A 22,778-nucleotide genomic window follows, 5' to 3' on the forward strand; every position below is an offset into this window, starting at 1 on the left:
CAATCATATGTTAATACCACCTCATTTTACGTAAAAAACTTAATCTTCATTAATTATATTTCAAGACAAAATTTGACCACTAATAGGGATGGTTGGTAGGAGAACAGCACTTCATTAATTATATTTCAAGACAAAATTTGACCACTAAAGTAGCTATATTGTGGAATAAAGGGAGTTAGAAGGTACTCCTATAGATCAATTTCTACCCAAATTATATATCTATTGTTATTGTTTATAAAAGTCAAAGGATGTAATATACTTTTATTATTATAAAAAGATAGAAAACAAGTCACCGTCGAGATTTATTACAAATTAGTACCATATTAGCAAAAAGAGAAAAACACCATTAGATTCGGTTGGATCGGTGAATCCAATATGATCGTGTTGTTCGATCATTGTAGTTGTGTACTCCCACCGTCCCACAATATAAGGGATTTTGAGTTTTTGATTGCAACGTTTGACCATTCGTCTTATTTAATTTTTTTTCGCAAATATAAAAAATGAAAAGTTGTGCTTAAAGTACTGTAGATAATAAAGTAAGTCACAAATAAAATAAATAATAATTTCAAAAAAATTTGAATAAAACGAGTGCTCAAACGTTGCAAGCAAAAACTCAAATCCCTTATATTATGGGACGGAGGGAGTAGAAAAATAGTATTGTATTATAATAAAAAAAGCAAGGGTTTTACACCAAATTTGATTTTCTTCCCAAAGTTTCTTGCAATATTAATGTACTTATGAAAACAAAAAGGCAAAGAATTATATACCAAATCCCAATAGCTTCACTCAAAATTACACGGAAAAGTATTATAGCTTTGACTTAAAAAAAGGGGCAAGAAACTTTGACTTAACTGGGGGTAAGAATAACTAGAAAATTTGGACATGAAATCTCTTTATAACGATGAACTGTTCGTTGGTTCCTACCTTAATTTTGTTCTATTCAGCTCCCTAGCAGCCATCTGTCCCACCCTACGTTGCCTCAGACTCCATGCAAAGAATCGCCGCTGCAATTTCGCGTCTTCTAGCTTCTTGCTTCCTGCTGCCCCCTTCAGTTTTGACATTGAGGCGTATCTTCGACCTATAACTTTCAGATAATCAAACTATGTGGCTTCAGAGTTCTATTATTAGATTTGTGATTGACTGTACTTTATTAATATTTCACTTTTAAACATATCCATTTTGATGCTGTCTTTTAAAAAAATATCTGTAAAAAGTATATCCATTGTCGATAGATAGTTATTCGTAAACGGGAGTAGTACTATGTAGTGAAAAGAACCGTTTAAAAAGACTTTATTTCTAACTATTCCCTCCATCTATTTTAGATAGGCATATTTCTAAATCTGAAAAATTTACTTTTGATAGACATATCTCAATCCAACCACCTATTCTCTTAATAATTTTCTCGGATTTAATGCGTTACACTCCATTTTTCCACACAAGATTGGCTACATGGGCATCGAGAAATGTAAATATCAATGAATCGCTTGTTTACGAGGAATAACTAGTAGCATGTTTAAATAGATAATAAGTAGAATTATTTATTCTTGATCAGTGTGTCAAGATAAAATATGGTTATTAAAAGTAGATGGAGCAAGTATAAACTTAAAAGAAGTGATTGTTCGGACTACTATTTATTACCAATTCGACCATGCCAATGAGCAGTCCGATCCGGCTTTTGCCGCCTCCAGCACTACAGTGCACAGTAGCCACCACACTAATTTGGCAGAGAGCTGCTGAATTGCTGCTGATTGTTCAGAGCTGCAAAATAATAATAATAATAATAATAAAATAAAAAACCGCAATGTTCCTGCAACTCCCAAGCGTCTGCATGCATTGCATGGCATTGATGAATGATGAATGGACAGATGCTGAGTCTGCCTTGTTCAACAGCTGGAGGAGTGTACCTTGGACCATTCTTCCAGTTTTCTTTCTTTCAAGCCTTCAACCACAACCGGCCATTATTTGCCAAAACTGGCAAAATCAAGCTTGCTACCTGCTTGTCTTTTAGGCCCTTCATCCAGACTTTTATGATAGTCTCGTAGAAATGGCGAAAGATTATACTCCCCGTCTCAAAATATAAGTATTCATAGAGTTTAATGTATATATAAAAAATAGGTAGAAATGAAGAAGAGGTTGAAAAGATAAAGTAGGTGAAAAAAATTAAATGGAGAATGGATTTGGTTGAGATGAGTGGTTATGCAGAGAAATAGATTTATTTTGTAACATATCTTGAGTCACAGTGGGAGTAACAAAGTTGTCTACCTCATCATGGATTTGATTATGTACAGCTACAAGATCAGGAAATTGTTAGGATTAGATCCTTGACTTGATCAGGGAGTCTAAGTGGAGAAATAAAAAATGTTTAGCATCTCAGTACAGGAAAAAAGAACCATTTTGACAGTAAACCTAGTCTTGGGGGGGGGGGGGGGGGGGGTTGGGGGGGGGGGGGGGGGGAGCCGTGTTAACGTCATACGCTCCTGCAAATTGGTCACTAGAGCTCAGCGAGACATTTGTTCTTGCAGCTGACCATTAGCTTGGTCGGTCAAGAATGCTTGGAAATCTCTGAAAGACTGAAACGTTGATGAACAGGCATCGATCATGGCCAGCTTCACATTAGTTTTTCTAATCTCTTCGATGACACGGAGACGTTGTGTTTTCACGTATTCTTTTTTCAGCTGTCAGTTTATGCATGCTATAGCTGTACGTGTGTAATGTGTTCGTCCAAAGAAATTAGCCAAGGGTCGTGAGAGAGAGAGAGAGAGAGAGCGTCAGCTGATCTAAGGTTAATTAGTGTATAGTTGCTTTAACCCAAAAGATGTGTGAAAGTTGTGAATTAGCTGCTGCTAGTGATCTAAGGACAGATTTACTTGCAGCTAGGATCAATTATCTAGAGAGCAACATGACTAATTCTTCTCTGACTTAGCAATAATTATGAGCATAAAAGCAACGAGAACATTTATTTTATCTGATGTCACCTTCACATTTTATTCACCTTATTGTGAACCCGTACATTGTGATCTAGTGATGCCTTTTTATTGAAACTGTCAACCAAGAATCCGGTCTAATTAGTTAATCATAGTTGATTTTGTGAAAAATGCTTTGTTAGTCATTGACATTTTGTAATTAATAAGGTAAGCCAGCTGATCATCATTTGATAGAATCTTACGTTCAAGTCTAGCATTTGAAATATTCAGTTACTTTTGATGGAATATATATATATATACACCTCTTCTTTGTAGCAAGTACACTGTACGTAGACACCTACATAAGTAATACCTCACTGTACGTTCCGATGGTGATTGAGCTTTGAGATTAATTAGTTTCTGAACATTAGCAGCAAGTACATGTTCAATAAGCCAGTTCAGTAGGTGTGGACGTAGTCTGAATCTTGGGTTTAACTTGAGGATTTGTTTCATTTTACAATAATTTGATACCAAAAGTCCGATCCTCAGTACTCGGCACCCTTTATTAATGTTGTTTCTTATATTTAATTTTTTTGAGGTAACCATGCCATACAAAATTCAGAAAAAATATACTGAAACCTCTAATGAAATCACATATAAATAACATGATTTTACTGCACAAAATTTATAGTTACGTAGGATTAAAGCAAATTATCCCCTGCTAAGTCATAAATATTTCCTCCACGCTTGTGTTTGTACTTTGTACTGCGTTTCATAAAAAAAAAAAATCTCCGTCTCTCTGTAAACATCTTGGAGTACTGTACATGACAGGATATCAAACCCTTAATTAATTACCACAACCTTTTTCTTGTCATGTGCTGCGAAAATGTTTGTCATGTGTTACTCACAGAAAGAATTTAACCGTTTCTAAAATCTTTTGAGATTTCTTCTTGATGCTACGTGAGCATTGAGGTGGCCATTGTGATAGTTTCGTTTAACTGTTTTTTGGATGGTTTGGTTCAGCATTGAGGTGTGTAAAGGTCCTTTTTATTGGATTTGCAAAATGATAGTATTATTTTCCTCCAAGAATATCAATCTTCGACCTTCGGAGAGACATGGCAATTGGTAACATATTTTTCTACCCCAGTTTATTTTGTAAAAAAAAAAACTAACTGTAAACATCTGTATAATACCTTAAAACATAAGCCTAATACAACAGCCAGCCATGAACTGATACACAGTGAGACATAATCAGCCATTACAGTCAATTTGGAGCAGTATTTAACTAAGCAAAGCTACTAATAACATTAACCATCTCATTTCGAGGGTAATTAATTAAGTACAAAGCACAGAAGCACTGCATCTAATTCTGAAGCCAGCTGATAACGAACCAAAGAAATTTTTGCTACTACCACAGTATTCCTTTTTCTAACAAAGGTGAAAATATCACCTGAATTTCCCATCGTTTTCTCACTGGAAACTGGGAAAAAAAAGATGAAAAAAGAAGGTAAAAAAAAACAACAGAGAAGAGATACTATCAATTCTTCCCGGTAGTTAACTAATTTAATCAAGCTTAATTCTGCCATGATTAAATTAAATAGATTACAAGACGGCCAAATCCCTCATGTCGCCGGACTCGAGGAGCATCTTGAGCCAGAACTCCATGTCGTCGCTCCTCGCCGCCGCCGCCGACGACGTGCCGGCGATGGCCAGCTCCTCATCTATGTCGCCGAGGCCGGCCATCATCCCGGTCACCTCCGTCGACGACCAGAAGCTCTCGTCCATGTCGGCCGCTGCCGTGGGCGCCGCCGCCGCCGCCGGCAGCTCGCCGCCCGAGCTGAAGCTCTCCTCCTTGACAGCGGCATGCTGCGTTTGCTGCTGCTGCCGCCGGTGGTCGCCGTCGGCCGACGACGGCGACGACTCGGTCACCGTGGAGCACGTCACGCCGCTACTGGTGTCGACGCTGACGGACGGCGTCGCCTCGCGCTTGACGGCGGCGGCGCTCTTTGCCGCCTTGGGCTGCTTGCGCGTCTGCGGCCGGCGGCCACCGCCGGCGGCGGCGGCGGCGAGCTTCCGTTCGTCGTCCAGCCTCTTCTTGAGGTGAGTGTGCCACACGTTCTTGATCTCGTTGTCAGTGCGACCCGGCATCTGGGCGGCGATGGCTGACCACCTGTTGGCAACAAATGACAAAAGCACCATGAGCACCAAGAACAAGAAGAGCTAGCTAAAGCATTGATCGATGCAATGCAATTGCAACCCAGATCATGTCACATGAAACAGCTAAAAACAAAAGAAGCAGAGAAGCTTTTGTAATAAACAAACTGTTAAACAAGTCTGTATAATCTGCAAGATTTTGATGCTGCAGCAAAAGATTTGATTCCAAATGCAACAGTTACAGGTAGATTGAGCATCCAGTGCATCATTGGAACACAACTTCTCCTCCTCTTTGTAATTACATAACCAATCAAATTAATTAAAGTAATCATGCTTTGGCATTGAATTCAGCAACTGGGGCAGGCCACTCATGTGCAATTAAACTATAGTATACTACGAAATTAAGGATCATGGATGCATATATGGCTTTGGGCAGTGGACACTAGTGCAGTACACAATTATCATCATGAATAGCTTAAGCTTAGCTAAGCACTGAGCCGAACAGTTTAGTGTGGTCCAGCTCGAGCAAGTGGTGATGCTCCAGCAGCAAAGCAGCCAGCAGCAGAGCAGCCATATCAAATGCAGGATTTGCATATGCATCAGCATGAGCATGAGGATGAGCAGGAGGCAGGCAGCCACCATTGGCAGCCATGTAAGGCCAAACGAGATGGAATCTGGAGCCCTGGATTTGGTTATTCGCAAATGGGGGATTAAACTAATGGCACAAGCTTTTGTCTTCTTTGGGATATAAAGTTTATTGCCTCGAGGAGGAGGCTATCGCCGCCAATCAATGATAAACTGTACTCCTACCTGAAAGTTTGAAAAGCTGGTGCATATCTTTTCCACTACTATTCATCCACGACATCTCAATCAAATCACTACTTTTATTTTACAGTATTACTTACAAATATGCAGCGAAACTGCTTATAACACTCTAACCATAATGTTTTTTAATAAAAAAATGTTTTACATCTCTGACTTCTACCATAAGAAACAAGACCATAAATTTATTTTCTAAAAGGAAGAAAAGAATAAAAAAAGAGAAAAAGAATAGGCCATAAGGTGATGGGACAGTTAAACACAATGGTTAGACACAAAAATCTTGTGAAGACAAAATTAATGTGAATTATCTGTTTATTACCACACAAACGCACAAACAAAGTGCAAAATGAAGTAAAAAAAAAACTGAAAAGAGAAGAAGAAGAAGAAGAAGAGTGGTTTAGACCTGAATGAAGTAAAAAAAAAAACTGAAAATAAAGAAGGAGAGTGGTTTAGACGGACCTGTTGCCGAGGGAGTTGTGGAGGCGGACGATGAGGTCCTCCTCGTCGGCGGTGAAGTTCCCCCGCTTGATGTCCGGCCGGAGGTAGTTGATCCACCGCAGCCTGCAGCTCTTCCCGCAGCGGAGAAGCCCTGCAACCAACCAACACCGATCTCATCTCATCATCATCATCAACCCAAGAACAACAGCAACGGCGGCGGCGGCGGCGGCGGAGGCTACTACTAACCGGCTTGCTTGGGGAGCGCGCGCCAGTTGGGGTGGCCGTGGCGGCGGATGTAGGCGACGAGGCGGTCGTCCTCCTCGGGGCTCCACGCCCCTCTCCTCAGCCCCTCCTTCTCGCAGCACGGCGCCCTCCCCATCGGCCCGGAAGATTGTGAGCGATACTCCTTCTCCTCCTCGTCGTCGGCGGCGGCGACAGCGAGAATTCCTCGGTGGTGGTGGTGGCGCACGGGGGGTTCTTGGGGGGGACAAGGACGGCGAGGTTGGGGGCGGGGTGGCGCGTATTTATGGGCGCGGATCGGAACGGAGACGATGACGAGGAGGAGGAGGAGGAGTTGGGCAACGTGCGGCAAATGGGGGTGAGACGCGACTGCGCGTTTCGTGTTTTTTTCTTCCTTCTTCTTTTTGGTGCCTCTTTTGGATCATTAGCTGATGAAGATGGGTAGCTCTCTCTCCCCGCTCTAAAATATAAACAATTTTTGACTTAGTCTTCGAGATACTACTTTGACTAATAATATCTATAAAAGTACGATGTTTAAAATAAAAAAAGTTACATATGGAGCATGATAGTTGTTTAATGATAAATCTAGTAAATATCAATTTTACATGATTGATTTTTTTTTATTTTTTTTCTATTAATAATCAAAGTTAAAAAATATTTGGCTTGATATTATTTTAGAAGTGTTTATATTTTGATACGGATTGAGAAGTAACTGGTAGAGGTGCTACTACTAGTAGGAGGGTGCAGTGTTGAATTCAAGGTTTCATCCTGAATTTTGTTCAAATCCATTTTGCTTTTGTTGTAATTTTTTTGGGTGTTTTGTGGGGGAGGGAGGATGGTTCTAGGAAAAGGCCAAATGGGGAATCGAACAAATGGGGAGGGAGAGGGAAGAGATGGCAAGTGGCAAGAATTATGTGGTACTTTGTAGGACTAGAGTACATGGTTGTACCCAAGAAGGAATTTGCCTTTGGATGTTCTTTTTTTTTTTGTTTTTGATCTTTTTCAAAGCACATGATTCTGATGTGTTTTTTTCGTCCCATATAAATAAACTACTACGGGATGTGATGCATCCTAGTGCTATAAATCTGAACATGATTTGTTTTTTAAGATAGAGAAGGTACTATAACGGTAACTAAAATAAAATAGATATAACCTAGTTCCATGAATCATGTCCAGATTCGTTATCCCTATCCAGATTCATATTAATAAGTGGTGTCTAATGTTGTATTAAGTTGCTATATTTGAGACGAATAGAGTATTTCATTTTAGGATATCCACCTGGAGAAATACTTATTCAAATTCATAGTAAAAAAAGAAAAGTCTTTGTGGAAAAGATGTAATGTCTTTCTAATAAGCACTACATTATCTTAAAATATAACAACTTTTAACTATGAATCTAGATAAACACTTGTCCAGATTCATAACCAGAAATACTTATATTTTAAAACGATGGGAGTATTTTTTTTCTAGTTTTGTAATTCCGAAAGAAAGATATGAATTTTCCAAGAACTATATCTACAGTTTTTCACGATTGTTGAGGCTTTAGGATGGTTAGTTTTATTTATGTGATGGTTTATTACGAGGAAAAGGAAGGATCCATATCTTCCACATGTTAGTGTCTTTAAAGTCACCTAACTTAAATCAGAGAGATCTAAATCATCATCCAATGCTGGTATGTGTGAATCAGTGAATCATACATATTTGGGGCTTCTTACAACGTAAGAATTTTATAGGATTTTTATATAGTTTGGCGTAATTTCTTTAAAAGTGCTTTCACATTTCTCCACTATGAAGAAGGCTTTAATGCTTTATTGTAAATGGTTGATAAGCCGTCCTAGTGCGAGTTAGTGGTTAATATACCCGTCTCACGCTGCATCCTTTATAAAATTAGACGGTACGGTACTGTTCACACTTCACGTACAACAGTAAGATCTTGACGAAGTCACCCAATTACTTTCGGCAATAATAATTTAGTAGTTTTTTATCCATGTTACTGAGGCCATGTTGATTGCATTATTTAGTTTTAGTGTAACTATCATCAGTAACTTTGTCCATAAATCAAAGTGGTATAGTTTCACCACACGTATTCACATTGCTATGTGGTATTTAAGTAAAGTAAAATCTCTGACCTGGTAACACCCTATCTTTCTTTTATGAATTTTAATTCAGTGTATTAATTACTCCCAATAAAATTGCACTACATGTTTGGACACTTTCAAAATCACATATACTACGCATATATATGGGTAATTAACTCTCCAATAATTGACATCAAAGTGGTGAACACTTTTGCCATGTATAGTAAGATCCCGTCATCCAGCTAATTAACACCAGGCTGGGCTAATTGGGTGCCAGCCATGTCTATGTCAAAATCCAGGAAACCGAGACAGCAAAACACCATTAATATACTTAATGAATGATCCAATATACCTAATAGGCTGATATGAATTAATGTTTAATCTCTACTTCATCCGTTTTACAATGTAAGTCATTTTAGTATTTCCCACATTCATATTAATGTTAATGAATCTAGATAGATTAGAATGACTTATATTATAAAACGGAGGGATTAATTACTAGGTAAAATCGGAGTCCTCCATTCCCCATTTCCCCTCACCATCGGACTTGCCATAAAAAAACATACTGTAGTGCCTAAAAAACTAGCGTTTCCACGTGAAAATTTGACCCACCAGAAAAAAATTAAACCATATAAAATTATTCATCGATATTCTAGATCCCGTTTCAAGAAAAGTAAGGTAGTGGAACCTAGTTAAAAATATATTTTTTTTCTTTTTTGAAGAAGAAAAGAAGAGAAAATGTCATAGGAAAACACTGCAATAAAAGTCAGTTAGATATACAGGTCATCATCTATGATTGGAACCAGTTTGCATTGCTAGTGATAGCAATGTCTTGTGGGGATATGCAAATTAATTAAAGATAGCACTGGCATTTGCTTCAGATCTTTTTCTTGGCTAAACGAATATCCTCCTCACATTTTTCAGAAAAAAAAGGAAGCAGATCGAATATTCACGCACGATTCCTCCAAGCCATACATGCATGGATATATATTTTTAAAGGAAGAAAAAGGCGAAGAAAGATAACAAAAAGAATTTGTTTTCCATGATACCCGGATGCTAGCAGTAGTATACAACAACTTGGTCCTTTTGTGAGAGTCTGGCTGCAGACATGTTGTTACTGAATTAACAAATTAAATATTGTAAAAGGTACACCCATATGCACCTATTAAATTAGAATAATTGTACTTTTGGTTAAAGATAAGCAACTGCTTTCTGATCCATCCCTCGAACAGTGCCATCCATTGTATTTTACACTTTCAATTTAAAATAGCATTGATTATCATGTAGTAGCTTACAGTGCTGGAGCATAATGCATACAATGCATCTACTTTATATCAGGCGTAATTAAAACCATAAACTATGATCATGCAAATCACATTTTGCAGAGGTGCATTTTTCTCTTTTCTTGGTTCACCTGGCCTCTTCATTCTTTTTTTGACAGATAGCAGTGCTGCCTATGCATGGAGGCCAGTGGCCAGTGGGCCTGAAGGCAGGCATGGATCGATGATGGACAACCAAGTAAAATCAAATTTGAAAACGAGGTTTTGCATGCTTAAGATCAGTCCAAACATATGAAAGTTCAAGATTCAAGAACATAAGGTGAAAAATTCTTTAAAGTTAATTAGTGCACCTTTTAGAGATTGAATAGTGTACAGTTAATCCACAAGAGCTAGCTACCATCTGACATGAGCTGCAGATTAATTAGCAGAGCCATTTGTTGGTTGGATCCAGACTCCAGAGCAGCCACTGAGCCAAATTAATTTAGATTGTAGAATTTAATAATAAAATTAACTTAAGGGGTTCTTTTGTTACTTTCGCCACCAAACTCTATTTTCTTGATTGATAAAGAGACATGTAAAAAGTTCACCAGAAATTATTCAAAAACAAACTTAAAAGTTCAAAACCGCTTTGGTTATAACCAGAGCTGAAATGGCATTATTGATAACTGCTGAAGTGAATTTGGCAAGCGTATACCTTTCATCTACTTTCTCTACTCCAAAATATAAACATTTTTAGGATTCAAATTTTATACACAATATAAACAGTTCTAGGACATTGATTCCAATGCACATGAATCCAAGCATTTCAAGTAAATCAAGTATTTAGGAGGGGGCCTAAACAATTCAAAATTCAAATTTTGATCAAAAAGGTAAAAGAAAGAAAATATTTCCCCTTATTCTTAATATTTAACTGACTAAATAACTTATAAATACTTACATTTTAAGACCAAGTGAGTAACCACTACCTCTATGGCTCTATCTCAAAATATAGTGGGAGTACATTGGAGTACTAGCATATATAAATGACCCAATCTTCCACAGATGTACTACGGAGTACGTGCTATGATAGTCTGATGTGACCATCTGCCTTAATTATTCTAGGTCAATTGTGGCCTTTTGCCATTTCCTATAATGTGAACTCATGTTTCTTTCTCTTGTTCCTTTTTTCTTTCAGAGAACACACGAGGGTCTTATTGCCAAATAATGGAAGAGAACTACACCCCCAGTCTACTGCATATATCACAGATTCACACAATCAATAACTATGGTACACATATAAAGAAAACAAAAATAAAAAAGACTATTCATATACTACCAACTTGACCAATGTTCTTGGATTAGTTATAAATAAAGAACCAGCTGTTTGAGCATGAGTGCTGCACATGCATACTGTAATAATAATCTGACCAAGCAGCATGAGTTCAACATGGACTGTGCTTTTAACCAAAACAAATATTAATTAATTGGTCGATGTTGCTGCTGGTAGTAATAAGTTGGAAGATGAGAGGAAACAGTGGACGAGATAGAGACCGGGAAAACTTTTTCCAAGCTAATTAAGCTCATGTAGAGTTAGCTGCTCGATCTCCTGCATATTGCAAGCTAGGGTTCAAAGATTGGGGGAGGAGTAGACGAGGGTTCACACTCTGCTATCTTTGACTGGAGGACATATATATATGTGCCACTGGGTCATGTCCTTTTTTCTTTCAAAGGATTGTACGGTATGGATTAACAGGGCAGCGTGCCAATTTTTCAACTCTTATAATAAGTCAATTAGTTCGTTTGTAGTCTCGAATAATTATCATAAATCATGCATGATTCATCAATTCATACGTTTAGCAATTAGCATGTAGGTATGACCAATTATTTCATCTTAGGAATAATTAGAAATATTCCTCCAATAAAATGGCTTGTGTCCCTCAATTCGAATCTCCTTGGTGAGAGGGAGGAATTTTAGGGTGCGAGAGGATATATAGCCGTGAGAGATTTTATTACGATTTTTCTGTACATTAGTCTACTAATTAAGATTTTTTATTAACAGTTTTATGATTTAGCTATATATAAGTGAAATATATTCTCACATCTCAACTGTCTGGCGTGCGTTTGGATTGAGCTCCAATGGCCCTCCAGCCTCCACCCATCTGATGGAGGGCTGACACAACAGATATTTTAAAAATAAAAATATAAGGGAATCAAATATATTTTAAATTCTTTTAGAAATGGAGTTCAAGAAAATATTGTCCAGTGGAGGTTACCCAAAACAGAGTTGCTATTATAACCACAGGATACCGTCAATATGACGCTTTGAGTCGATACCATTCCTCCTAGGTAGCATCCCATCTCCACCAATAATTCCTTACTCTTTTTTCTAAGGATAGCATAAATAAGAGCACGAGACCAAAATGTCTATTGGTCAGTTTAACAAGTATATGCAGAATTAATAGCTAACAACGTATATAAAATGTGATGATAAAACCGGATTGATGATAATGTTCTCTTAAAAAAATCATTACAAACTTACGGATAATATATGCTGGTGTGTTAGAGTGGAGGGCTTGTGTGCTAGATAAAACCGCATCGAGATCATACGCCCAATTGCCTATCCAATTGAACAGAAAATACAATAAATATATGTGCAACTCTGCCGGCTTTTTTTTTTCAAAAAAAAAATTGCCCGTGTAACATGGCATGCATCGATCAATGGAGAGATAGGGAGACAATGCAGGTAATAATCCATTGGTGCATCAGCATCAATAGGCTCAGAGCATAATTATAGGATGATGAGAGACAGAAGAGATGCCACTGTATACTATTGTTCGACCGTACGAATTGAAGCACACCCAACCATGTACTGTAGTATTAACTAATTTTGGGGAATCATGTGGAACTCTTACTTTATTTAGCAGGTAATCACTAAATAATTGAGCTCCTTGGAGCCAAAAGTTCACTGAAATTAAGAGATAAATTATAGCCAGTGGGTCTATAATTAAGTGTGCGCTTAACATGAAGCTGATTTTAAATTTTAGGATTTGATTTTAGATTAACTTTAGAGTTGTTTTTGTCTTTTCATTGTCCAGCTTCTTTCTTTTTTATAGTTGATAAAGAAAAAGTACAAGCAAAAGGATCTACAGGGCTACGGCTGCTTAATTCTCCTTTTCTTGTCACCAGGAAGGACAAAAAGAAAATTAGGACCTGTTTGATTTGCTGTCACAGGCTTTGCCATGTCGAATTTTAGACATATCATAGTTTGTTAAGCAGTTATTTTAGTGGTTGATGCAACTATAACAAGCAACACTTGATTAATACACCGTTTGATTAACTCAGTTGTTAGGCTGAGCTTATCAGTGACACAGAAAACACGATAAATCATTAACACATAATTAAATAAGTATTAACTGGTATAAACTTAAATATAAATATATAATCTTTTTAGAAAAAAACGCACCATTTAACAGCTCGTGAAACGTGTTCAATAGAAACTCAGCTAGTAGGCTGAATCAAATTAAAGGGTGCCTAACTCATTGCCCCATGCGCCATATATAGGAGTACTCAGTTATTAACTTGATCCAGACTTTGTCACACTTGTGGCCAACGATTTTGTTGGCTACATATATTGGCTTGTTATAGTACTGTGGTAAATTTAGACACCAACTAATTAAGTCAATAGAAACTTTGTCACATACGGAGTATGTGATTAATTGTTCTCTCATGCATGTTGGTAGCAAGCTAATAGTACTCCAGTACTCCTAGTTGGCTATAGAAACATTGTACTACTCCAATGAGCAGTGGTCCATGTTTGTAGGCAGTTGATAAGGGGGTGTTTAGATGGGGCTTAAACACTTTTTAGCTCATGTCACATCGGATATTTAGATGCTAATTTAGAGTATTAAACATAGATTAATAAAAAAACTAATTTCATAAATGAGAGCTAATCCGTGAGACGAATTTTTTAAGCCTAATTAATCCATCAAAAGTTTACTGTAGCATCACATTGTTAAAATCATAGCGTAATTAGACTCAAAAGATTCGTCTCGTGAATTAGTCCAAGGTTATGAAATAGGTTTTGTAATTAGTATATGTTTAATACTTTAAATTAGTATCCAAACATTCGATATGACAGAGACTTAGAATAAGTCAATGGAAACCAAATAGGCCCTGAGTCACAAACGGATGGATGTGATTGGATGTTGAGTTGCCTGAGAATCTGTAACAGTGGTAGCATATGGCCTCCACAGATGCTACGACTCCAGTACTACATGTACATCCTGGACATAACAATGGTATATGCACGTGCCGGCACATCATGTCGCCATTTTGTCAACAGATCATGCAGAAATTGCGATGAATTAAGATTGTGATAGTGCATTGTGAATTGTCATAGTGTAGGTTAAATAATATACTCCATCCGTCTCATAATATAGGGGATTTTGAGTTTTTGCTTGTATGGTTTGACCACTCGTCTTATTCAAAAAATTTTGGAATTATTATTTACTTTTTTTTGACTTACTTTATTATCCAAAGTACTCTATACACAACTTTTCGTTTTTTATATTTGTATAAATTTTTTTAATAAGACGAGTGGTCAAACACTACAAGCAAAAACTCAAAATCCCTTATATTATGGGACGGAGGGAGTAGAATTCTATGATAAATTTTACGTTAAATCTGTAGCTTTATATATATGAATAAGATAAGATTTTACCATCAATAATAAAATACGATTAAGAAAACATCAAAATTAACTTTAAAATTTAAAAAGTAAATTTTGGTTGTTGCTGATAAGCTGAAAAGCAAACGATAGAGCAATATCGCTTTGTGAAAGTCATGGTTCTATAATTTTGTGAAATTTACTCGTAATGTACATATTACTTCTTTTAGTAATCATAAAAAAAATTTGTCGGTTTGACGGTTGTTGCACTATATATATGCCTTGAATAGGATATAATGATAATAGCAATAGAATGCATGAGCTACATTTGAGCTTGACTACACATGTACACCTATCAACCTATATATCCTTTAAAATACTTGCACGTAATCTCCTATCAGATCTCCTGAAAGAAAAAAAGGCCATTTCCACCCAGAAATCCTTTCAACACACTAGCTAGTATAGTCCCTCTATCTATCAAATATTGGCACGTTGTTTACCTAAAAGTTGAGCCATGATTAGCTATAGCCATCATCATATATGTCAGTATGCTCATGGCTAGCTAGTATGTCTTTCAGTCCATGAATTGTAGTATAATATAATGTATTGTTGTGGCTCAAGGATTAATCAACAACTCGATCTCATATGTTCCATTGTTTAATTAGGGCAACATGCATGGGTTAATTATCTCACATGGGCATGTGTGTGAGCTCGTAATTAACGTACATGGCGCGGCCACTTTACACTACTACTCCAGTGATGGGCTGCTGATGAGACGCAGTCGCCGTTTCAATTCGTTCCAAGTTGGCTACTAATCGTCGTGCGGTTAGAGCAGGTACAATAGCTTACTATTAACCAGCTATAAACATATTTTAATGAGATAAAAGATAAGAGAGAACAGCAGCGGGCTACAGATTTATAGCTAGCTGCAGCACGGACTCAAAGACGTAATGTGTGTATAACAGGTGGGACCATATGTTAATAGTATAGTAAGCAACTATTATATAAATTAACTATTAGATCGGCTATAAATAAATTAGATTCTAGTAGTGGGTTATCCTATTAAACTTGCTATTACTAACGTTGATACGACAGCCGGCCGTACGTCCTTGGGCCTATCTCGTTAGCCGCCGTGCATCTTTTTATTCGCTCATGAAGATCGATCTAGCCGGCCAGCCATCTTATTATTTGCATCTCATTTCTCTTAAAGATTAACATCATGTGGCCATGTGGGTAGTAAAAACTACTTTCATCATCTCAAAATGTAAGAACGTGTATCAGGATTATGAATCTGGATAGATCATATCTTATATTTTAGAACATAAGAAGTAATTAATACTGAGTTTAAACGAAAATACACTTTTTAAAGTGTGATTATTGTGGGAAGAGGAAGACCTCAAAAATATTAGATGATGATTAAATTGAGATGGATTGAGTACTATACATCTTACCAGGAGAGACCAAACTCTTCCAAGATTACTTGTTACTATTAACCATTTGACCGATTGCTAGGTTTTAGGTGACAAAGATTTTCTCATGGTCAAATCTCAGTCACTTGATCTAAATCCAATGGTTATAAAGTTATATTCCAACCTATAGCATGGGGAGAGGAAGAAGCGGGATTCATGACAAAAGACTCACCAATGATGACAACGGCGGCAACAACTTCTTGACGATGGCGTTGACGACAACCTATAGTGGCGATGACATCAAAACTCGACAAATGACATATGGATTATGTTTTAAGGTTGGGTGGTGGTGAAGTGGTAGGGGGCGGTGTGGGCAACTTTATAGGAATGGCTAAGGAGGTGGTCAACATGAGCATGCAGCAAGACTGTGACATACAACGACATTGCCACCAGAGTTGAGGGGCTAGAAGAGGACGATGGACAAAGTCAGTGGCGGGAACTGACGTTGGATTTGTAGTGATTAGAATGTGGTTGCAACGGTGGTGTCTCGATAGTGTAAGTCACCAGAAATAAAAAAAATATATAGGCAGGACGAAGTCATCTCACTAGGTATAGGTATAAGAGAAGAGACAAGAGCGTGAGGGAGTACACCTATGTGATGGGGCTCACTGGCACAAGCAAAGCCCAGGGAGAGGGGGTGGGGGAGGGAGGGAGGCGGCGGCTTGGGTTAGGGATCGAGCTCATGTAATTCATAGGGATTCAAGCGGGGTGGGCAAGCGGGTTTTTTTTAGCCCGCTTATCTCACTTTTAATTCATTTTTTTTCTAAATTTTATACTATCATGTGAGAAATGAACTAACAAGCCAGTTTTTATGCGGGTAACAGGACTACCCACTTACATCCCTAGTAATTCAGCCGCAATTGAGAGAAGACACGCATCGCAGGAAGGAAGAGGGAAGAATTAGACAAAGTTTACTGTTCTTGCATAAATCTTGATGCGATCTAGGTTGTCCAAAAGTAAATATGTGGGTACTTTTAGGTGACTAAAAACTAACATGCCCCTAAATTTTTAAATGGTTAAACTACTTCGAATGAAAGTTTAATGCTTAGTATTTTTTTTAAGAAAAACACTTTGATGAAACACCTTTTTTCTAAGGGGCTCTAAAGTATTTATATATTTTTTTAAAGAAATACAAGCGATCGAGGTTTATACATGAATAATGTCCGGTGGCAAGTACTTAAAAAACAGACAGAGTACAGGTGAAAAACATTATAACCAGGGAGAGTACACGGCCATAGAGCTCCTGTTGGCTGTCAGATATTCTCAGTAATTTTCAGCAACCATAACGAAGCGTGACCTGCCTGCGGGCCACATTTTAGCCGTTCCTTCTACGAGAGGTTGGGCCAGGCCAACATGTCAACGAGAGATCCTGTTCATCTGAAAACACAAGCATCCATCTCCAAAATAAAAAGGACAGCAAAAGAAAGCAGATGCATATCATCCTGTTCGCAGCTCATCAGATCATAACAGGGAAGAACACGACATGACATGCCCAAAGGTTTCATGAATCAGTTTACTCAATTGCTCTGTACCTCATCTCTCTGATAGTAGGATTTGACTAACAAGTGACAGGAGAAACAAATGGTAATGAAGCATTTCAAACCATTTTCCAGACCACAGCACAGCATAATTTAGGGTCAGTAACATAGAACGAATTAGTCTCGACACAAAGAATAGCAAATGCATCATTCAGCAACCTCTAACACAGGTAGATAATCGCATAGTCGCATGAGATAAACAAGCCAAAGTTCCATAGGTAAAAGCGACCAGCTATTCAGACATGTACAGATGCGGCCTTCAGATAACTGGAAGACTGCAGGTTCAAGTGCAGAAGGTAATATGAGATATGCAGTGAAGCAACCGATGAACAAATACATTTCCATGAGCAGCCAGCAAACATATTCTCAACATACTTGATACAAGTATTATCCCAAAGCAAAACATTTTCCACAAAAATTTGCATAAGCATCAGCAGTTTATGACTCCATAGTTCCCACAGTATGCAATATACCTTTTCATCTTTCCATGAAACATAACATGATACATAAGAACTGAGAAACTGAGAGGAATCATAATAATGCATGGCTACATATGATCGGCATCGTCTGGTCATATATGTACTGGCAAACTTTAAAAAAATTACAAACACAATGCCATCTAAGCAAATGCTAACTTCTTTTACAAATTAAACAATACCTGCTGCGGTCACAGTACATGACTCATGAGAGTAGATGGCACAAGCTTCAGAGATGGCACCATACTTCATAGTACTAGTACCAATTTATCTAGTTTCTAGTTGGCACGCCCCCCTGCCTCATAAAATTAATGTTTTAACTTCTAAGCTATACCTTTCAAGTCCTAAGTGTGCAAAATCAATACCAGGATGCATAACAGCATAAGTCAAAATAGAGTATGGTTTAGTCTTCTTGTTTATCGATGGGTCACAGAATACTGGGCAAACCTGGAATTGAGCCTAGCGTAGCAAGATACGTGTCCTATATTTTTTTTTCTTATACCAAATTACTGAAACCATATGTTTGTTCATATCTTAACCAATCTCTAAATGCCATTTATAAAAGCCTAACAGCAACTGGTCCTTTAATTTAGTAGCATGACAAATAAGGGGAAAAAGGGATGAACAAGGCAAAGATCAATTGACTTTTGAAGACTGCAGTTGAGTATATTCAGCTTGAATGCCTGCCCTATGTATTAATACATACAAGTGAATATCTAAATGGTAAATACTCACGAGAAGTACGTTTTATGTTCTGAACATGAATTAAGTAAGGGTTGCAATCATGATACAAACTGGTAAACAGAATTAAAATGACAATACGCTGTCTCTTATAATCAGTCCAAACTTTGCACCCACCCTTCTACTTCCTCGGGTTCACTACTGATTTTGGACCAATATCAATCAACACCACCAATTCAGTATTTTCCAGTATCCCACATGCAACAGGCTTTAAACTTTTTAATGAATTATGGATTGAATAAATAGTTGGAACAACTGAACAAGTGACATGTAAGGGAACATGAACCGCAGATCATATCTAAAAGTAAAGGTCATTGTGGAATGAAATATGATAGACACTGGTCCAAAAGGGGTATTATCCAATAAATAGAACCTCACATGCAAAGTTGCTTATAGGGGTGCACCAAATGTGTTGGAGAGAATTCCAGATCATGTGTGATAAATTTATATCGTATCAATTGAAGAGACAAATAATGGCACACTAGTAGAACCAGGACCCAAAAAAGAACTGGGCCATTAAAAGAAAACTCAGCAATGGCCTAGCAACTTCGTTGAAAAGAAAGTTAAAGGGTTATTGAAATGAAGTTATAGACAAAGTTGCTCACACAACAAAAGAAGAAAAACAAAGGATATCAACATAGTGTCAACAGCGTGTGAACTTGAAGCACCAAGAGTTTCCATCCCAAAAATCACTCAAGATAATTCTGCTACTACACCATAGGACCGTATAAATCTCGCTATCATCATCTTGGATCTACATCCTCTATCACAAGGCATCTCACCTCCCATGGAAAAAGGAACAAGGCAACCTTTCTTGTGTGCCAAATGGTGTCACTATACATGATTACCCCCATAGGACAAAAACTGTATATACAAGCATTGCCAAGTTCTCTCTCCCTTATCCGAATCAGAACATCATAGCACAATTTGGAAGATTAAGAGAACTACGAAATTGCGACTCCACCAAGACCAGCAATGCGGCATGAATGAGCATTATGAGGCATGAAATATACCTCTTCCCACTGAAAAAGTAATGCTGCAACTGTCAACATGCTATTGCCTGAACCCATCAAGAGCAGCTGCCACATCCTCCAATCCAAAATGGCGGCCCCCCAACCGAACCTCCTTACACCTTGCTGAAAAGTAGAACATCAGCCACACCACCATGAAGTACACCTCTCCGATTGAGTGGAGAAATCCGCCAAGAACCTTCCCACCAAGTGTAACCATGGCAAGCTGTCCCATGCTGCCGCATACCACTGTTTGCCAGCATTTGATCAAAGTGGCATCAGTTGCCATCAATGACACAAGGTAGCATCCTTCCTTCACAGCATTGCGACCAGGCGGTCGTGGATCACGGTCCATAACAACCACCCATGGCACCACGGTGAAAAGCACCGAGACGACTGCATCAAGGAGAGCCCACGCAATGAAGAACCCATCAAGCTCTGGCCCTCCAACGGTCGCAGCGAGCCACGGGTTGACAGATGCTGAAAAGGGCATGAGCTTGGCAACGACAAAGAGCCTGAACAGCTGCGCCTGGTCGTGCACCTCGGAGAAGAACCAGAGGCAGAGCATCTGCACGATCGCGTCCCGCGTCGCCCACCGCAGGAACGCAAACCCGGTGAGCCGTCTCACCCCGAAAGCCATACCAGAGAAATGGAACCACCGCCGCGGCCGCCCCTGCAAGTGCTGCCCGGCGACAGACGCGAACACGGTGCCCAGAGCTACGGAGTGAACGGCGATGTAGCCGAGGATCGCGAGCACGTGCACGGACGAGAGCATCGCGAGGAGGTTGATGATGGCCACGGCGTCACGCCTGGTCAGGTCGAGCAACCGGAGCTCACTGCCGCCGTCTCGCCCCGCGGCGGGCTTCGGCGGCGAGGTCTCGTTACGGACAACGAAGGTGAACGGGATCGCGGTGGAAGGGAGGCGGTGGGGGAGCGACAAGGGGTAGGGTTTGGGCGATGAGGAGGAGGAGGAGGGAGTGAAGAGGAACTCGTAATAGGAGGCGTTGCGGCGTCGGGAGGGGGCGGAGGAGGCGGGATCGAGGGTCCCGACGAGGAAGTCGTCGTCGGAGAGGGAAGGGGGGGACGAGGAGGAGGAGGTGAACGGGGAGCGGCGGCGCGGGAGGTGGCGCGGGGGCGGGTGCGGCGGGGCGTGCGGCGCGGGCGGGGAGAGGCGGGAGAGGAGGGACCGGAGCGCCGGGTCGTGGTCGGCGAAGGAGGCGAGGCGGAGCGTGCCGGCGACGAGCGCCAGGCGGAAGAGGACGAGGAGGAGCGCCGCGAGGAGGAGCGGCGGGAGGGAGCGCGGGCGGAGGGAGTGCGCCGCCGCCCGCCGCAGGATCCGCCCGCCCGTCCGCAGGTCCAGGCTCGGGGGAGGAGGCGTCGGCGGCGCGGGGTCCGCGGCGGCCGGCATGGCGGTGGCGGCGCGGATCGGCGGCGGCGGCGAGGGGTGGCGGTGGCGGTGGCGGTGGCGAGGGCGAATGGGGAATCGGGGGGAGGAGACGCCGGAGGTTGGTTGACGCGCGGGTGACGAAGGAGACCGCAGAGGCGGGCCTGGGCCTTGGTCTGGGCTGGGCTTGGATTTGGGCTTGTGGAGATGTGGTATGAGCTTGAATTATGTATTGGGCTTGGTTTAGAGGACAATCTGTGGGCCTTCTACCGAATTTATTCTTGGCCCTATTTGTGAAGTTCTTCGACATGGAGTAGGATTCTTAGTCAGAATCGCACGTTCGATGAAATCACTACGATACTAGGACGTAACATCTATTTGGAGAGGCCTCTTGATTTTGTCTTAACTAGCGACGCCTAAACACAGAGAAACGTAGAGAAGTCCATCTAATACATGATACTACATGCATGCATTTTTTTAATATACATGTACGTTCTTTTCCTCTTCAAACAAAGTTTTCTCTTAAATTACTTATCCGATTACAACATTGTGTTCGTTACAATTAAATTTTTACAACAAGATCTTACATGATTATATTAAGATGAAAAAATATTTATATTTGTAAATTACTTTTATTATATATGTAGGTTATTTTTATCTCATATATATATATATATGTATATGTATGTACATATATATATATATATATATATATATATATGTATATATATATATATATATATATATATATATATATATATATATATATATATATATATATATATATATATATATATGATACCCATATGGGACTCCATGGTGCCCGGGCTCCAAGGTATAAAACACACAAATTCTCTCAAATTTTTAAAAATTTTCAAATTGTGAGTATATACCTAGGTATATGAATTTGATTCATACAAATACCTAACAACAAAACAACTCAAACTCAACTTTATTTCATAATTCATTATTACATACCTAACGAATTATATGGTTGGATGTTATATACCTAGAACCAAAATCTAACAAAAAAAAGTTCAAACTCAGTTCAAACTTGTTTGAACTTGTTAGTAAAGAAGTTAATGTTCATATCTAAACATTTAAAAAAATTTCATACTCATTCAAATTGGGTATATACTCAATTTGAATCTTGGAGCCCATACTCCATGTAGCACCAGTTAATTTACCATATATATATATATATGTATATATATATATATGTATATATATATATATACACGGTGTGTACACGCGAGGGCCTGTGTGCATAGGATACGCTCCCATATATATATATATATATATTCTACACCCGGGGTTCCCTCGCCCACCTTCTTGCGCGCCTCCCCCTCTCCTTTTTTTTCTCCCCATCCCCCTCCACCTCTATTTTTTTAGAGAGAAAAAAATAAAGAAAAATTTTGCATTCAATGGAAATAGAACTCAAGACCTTCAACTCAAATTACCACATGGCACTAACCAATAGGCTATTTCTTAGTTGTGATAGAGTTTTCTTAGTAAAATTTTATCTTCTCATACGTGCTAAATCCTGTAGTATTTTGCACAAAACATGTAGTAATGGTACTAGGATGGTTGTTAGTATACA

The 22,778-nt window shown here is 39.1% G+C and overlaps 2 protein-coding genes across 2 annotated transcripts; both read right to left on the reverse strand.

Moving 5' to 3' along the window:
• Nucleotides 1–4,183: 4,183 nt before the first annotated feature.
• Nucleotides 4,184–6,922, reverse strand: LOC127786001 (transcription factor MYB4-like). Its single transcript, XM_052313322.1, has 3 exons — nucleotides 6,564–6,922; nucleotides 6,339–6,468; nucleotides 4,184–5,073 (listed from the first exon to the last, which is right to left on the reverse strand). The coding sequence occupies exons 1-3, from the start codon at nucleotides 6,694–6,696 to the stop codon at nucleotides 4,506–4,508; spliced, it is 831 nt and encodes a 276-aa protein (XP_052169282.1). The 5' UTR covers nucleotides 6,697–6,922; the 3' UTR covers nucleotides 4,184–4,505.
• A 10,211-nt stretch (nucleotides 6,923–17,133) lies between these two features.
• Nucleotides 17,134–21,274, reverse strand: LOC127785748 (uncharacterized). Its single transcript, XM_052313149.1, has one exon. The coding sequence runs from the start codon at nucleotides 21,200–21,202 to the stop codon at nucleotides 19,838–19,840; it is 1,365 nt and encodes a 454-aa protein (XP_052169109.1). The 5' UTR covers nucleotides 21,203–21,274; the 3' UTR covers nucleotides 17,134–19,837.
• Between the last annotated feature and the right edge of the window lie 1,504 nt (nucleotides 21,275–22,778).

This window comes from Oryza glaberrima, chromosome 10 (assembly GCF_000147395.1).
Source record: "Oryza glaberrima chromosome 10, OglaRS2, whole genome shotgun sequence".
In the NCBI taxonomy this organism is placed as follows: Eukaryota; Viridiplantae; Streptophyta; class Magnoliopsida; order Poales; family Poaceae; genus Oryza; species Oryza glaberrima.

What these genes read in the sequence shown, in the direction of transcription:
- LOC127785748 (XM_052313149.1), bottom strand. Translation starts at nt 21,202, where the DNA reads ATGCCGGCCGCCGCGGACCCCGCGCCGCCGACGCCTCCTCCCCCGAGC.
- LOC127786001 (XM_052313322.1), bottom strand. Translation starts at nt 6,696, where the DNA reads ATGGGGAGGGCGCCGTGCTGCGAGAAGGAGGGGCTGAGGAGAGGGGCG. An exon ending in CGCGCTCCCCAAGCAAGCCG is followed by an intron (nt 6,469 to 6,563) that starts GTTAGTAGTAGC and finishes GGTTGGTTGCAG; the next exon opens with GGCTTCTCCGCTGCGGGAAG. An exon ending in CACAACTCCCTCGGCAACAG is followed by an intron (nt 5,074 to 6,338) that starts GTCCGTCTAAAC and finishes TGTTGCCAACAG; the next exon opens with GTGGTCAGCCATCGCCGCCC.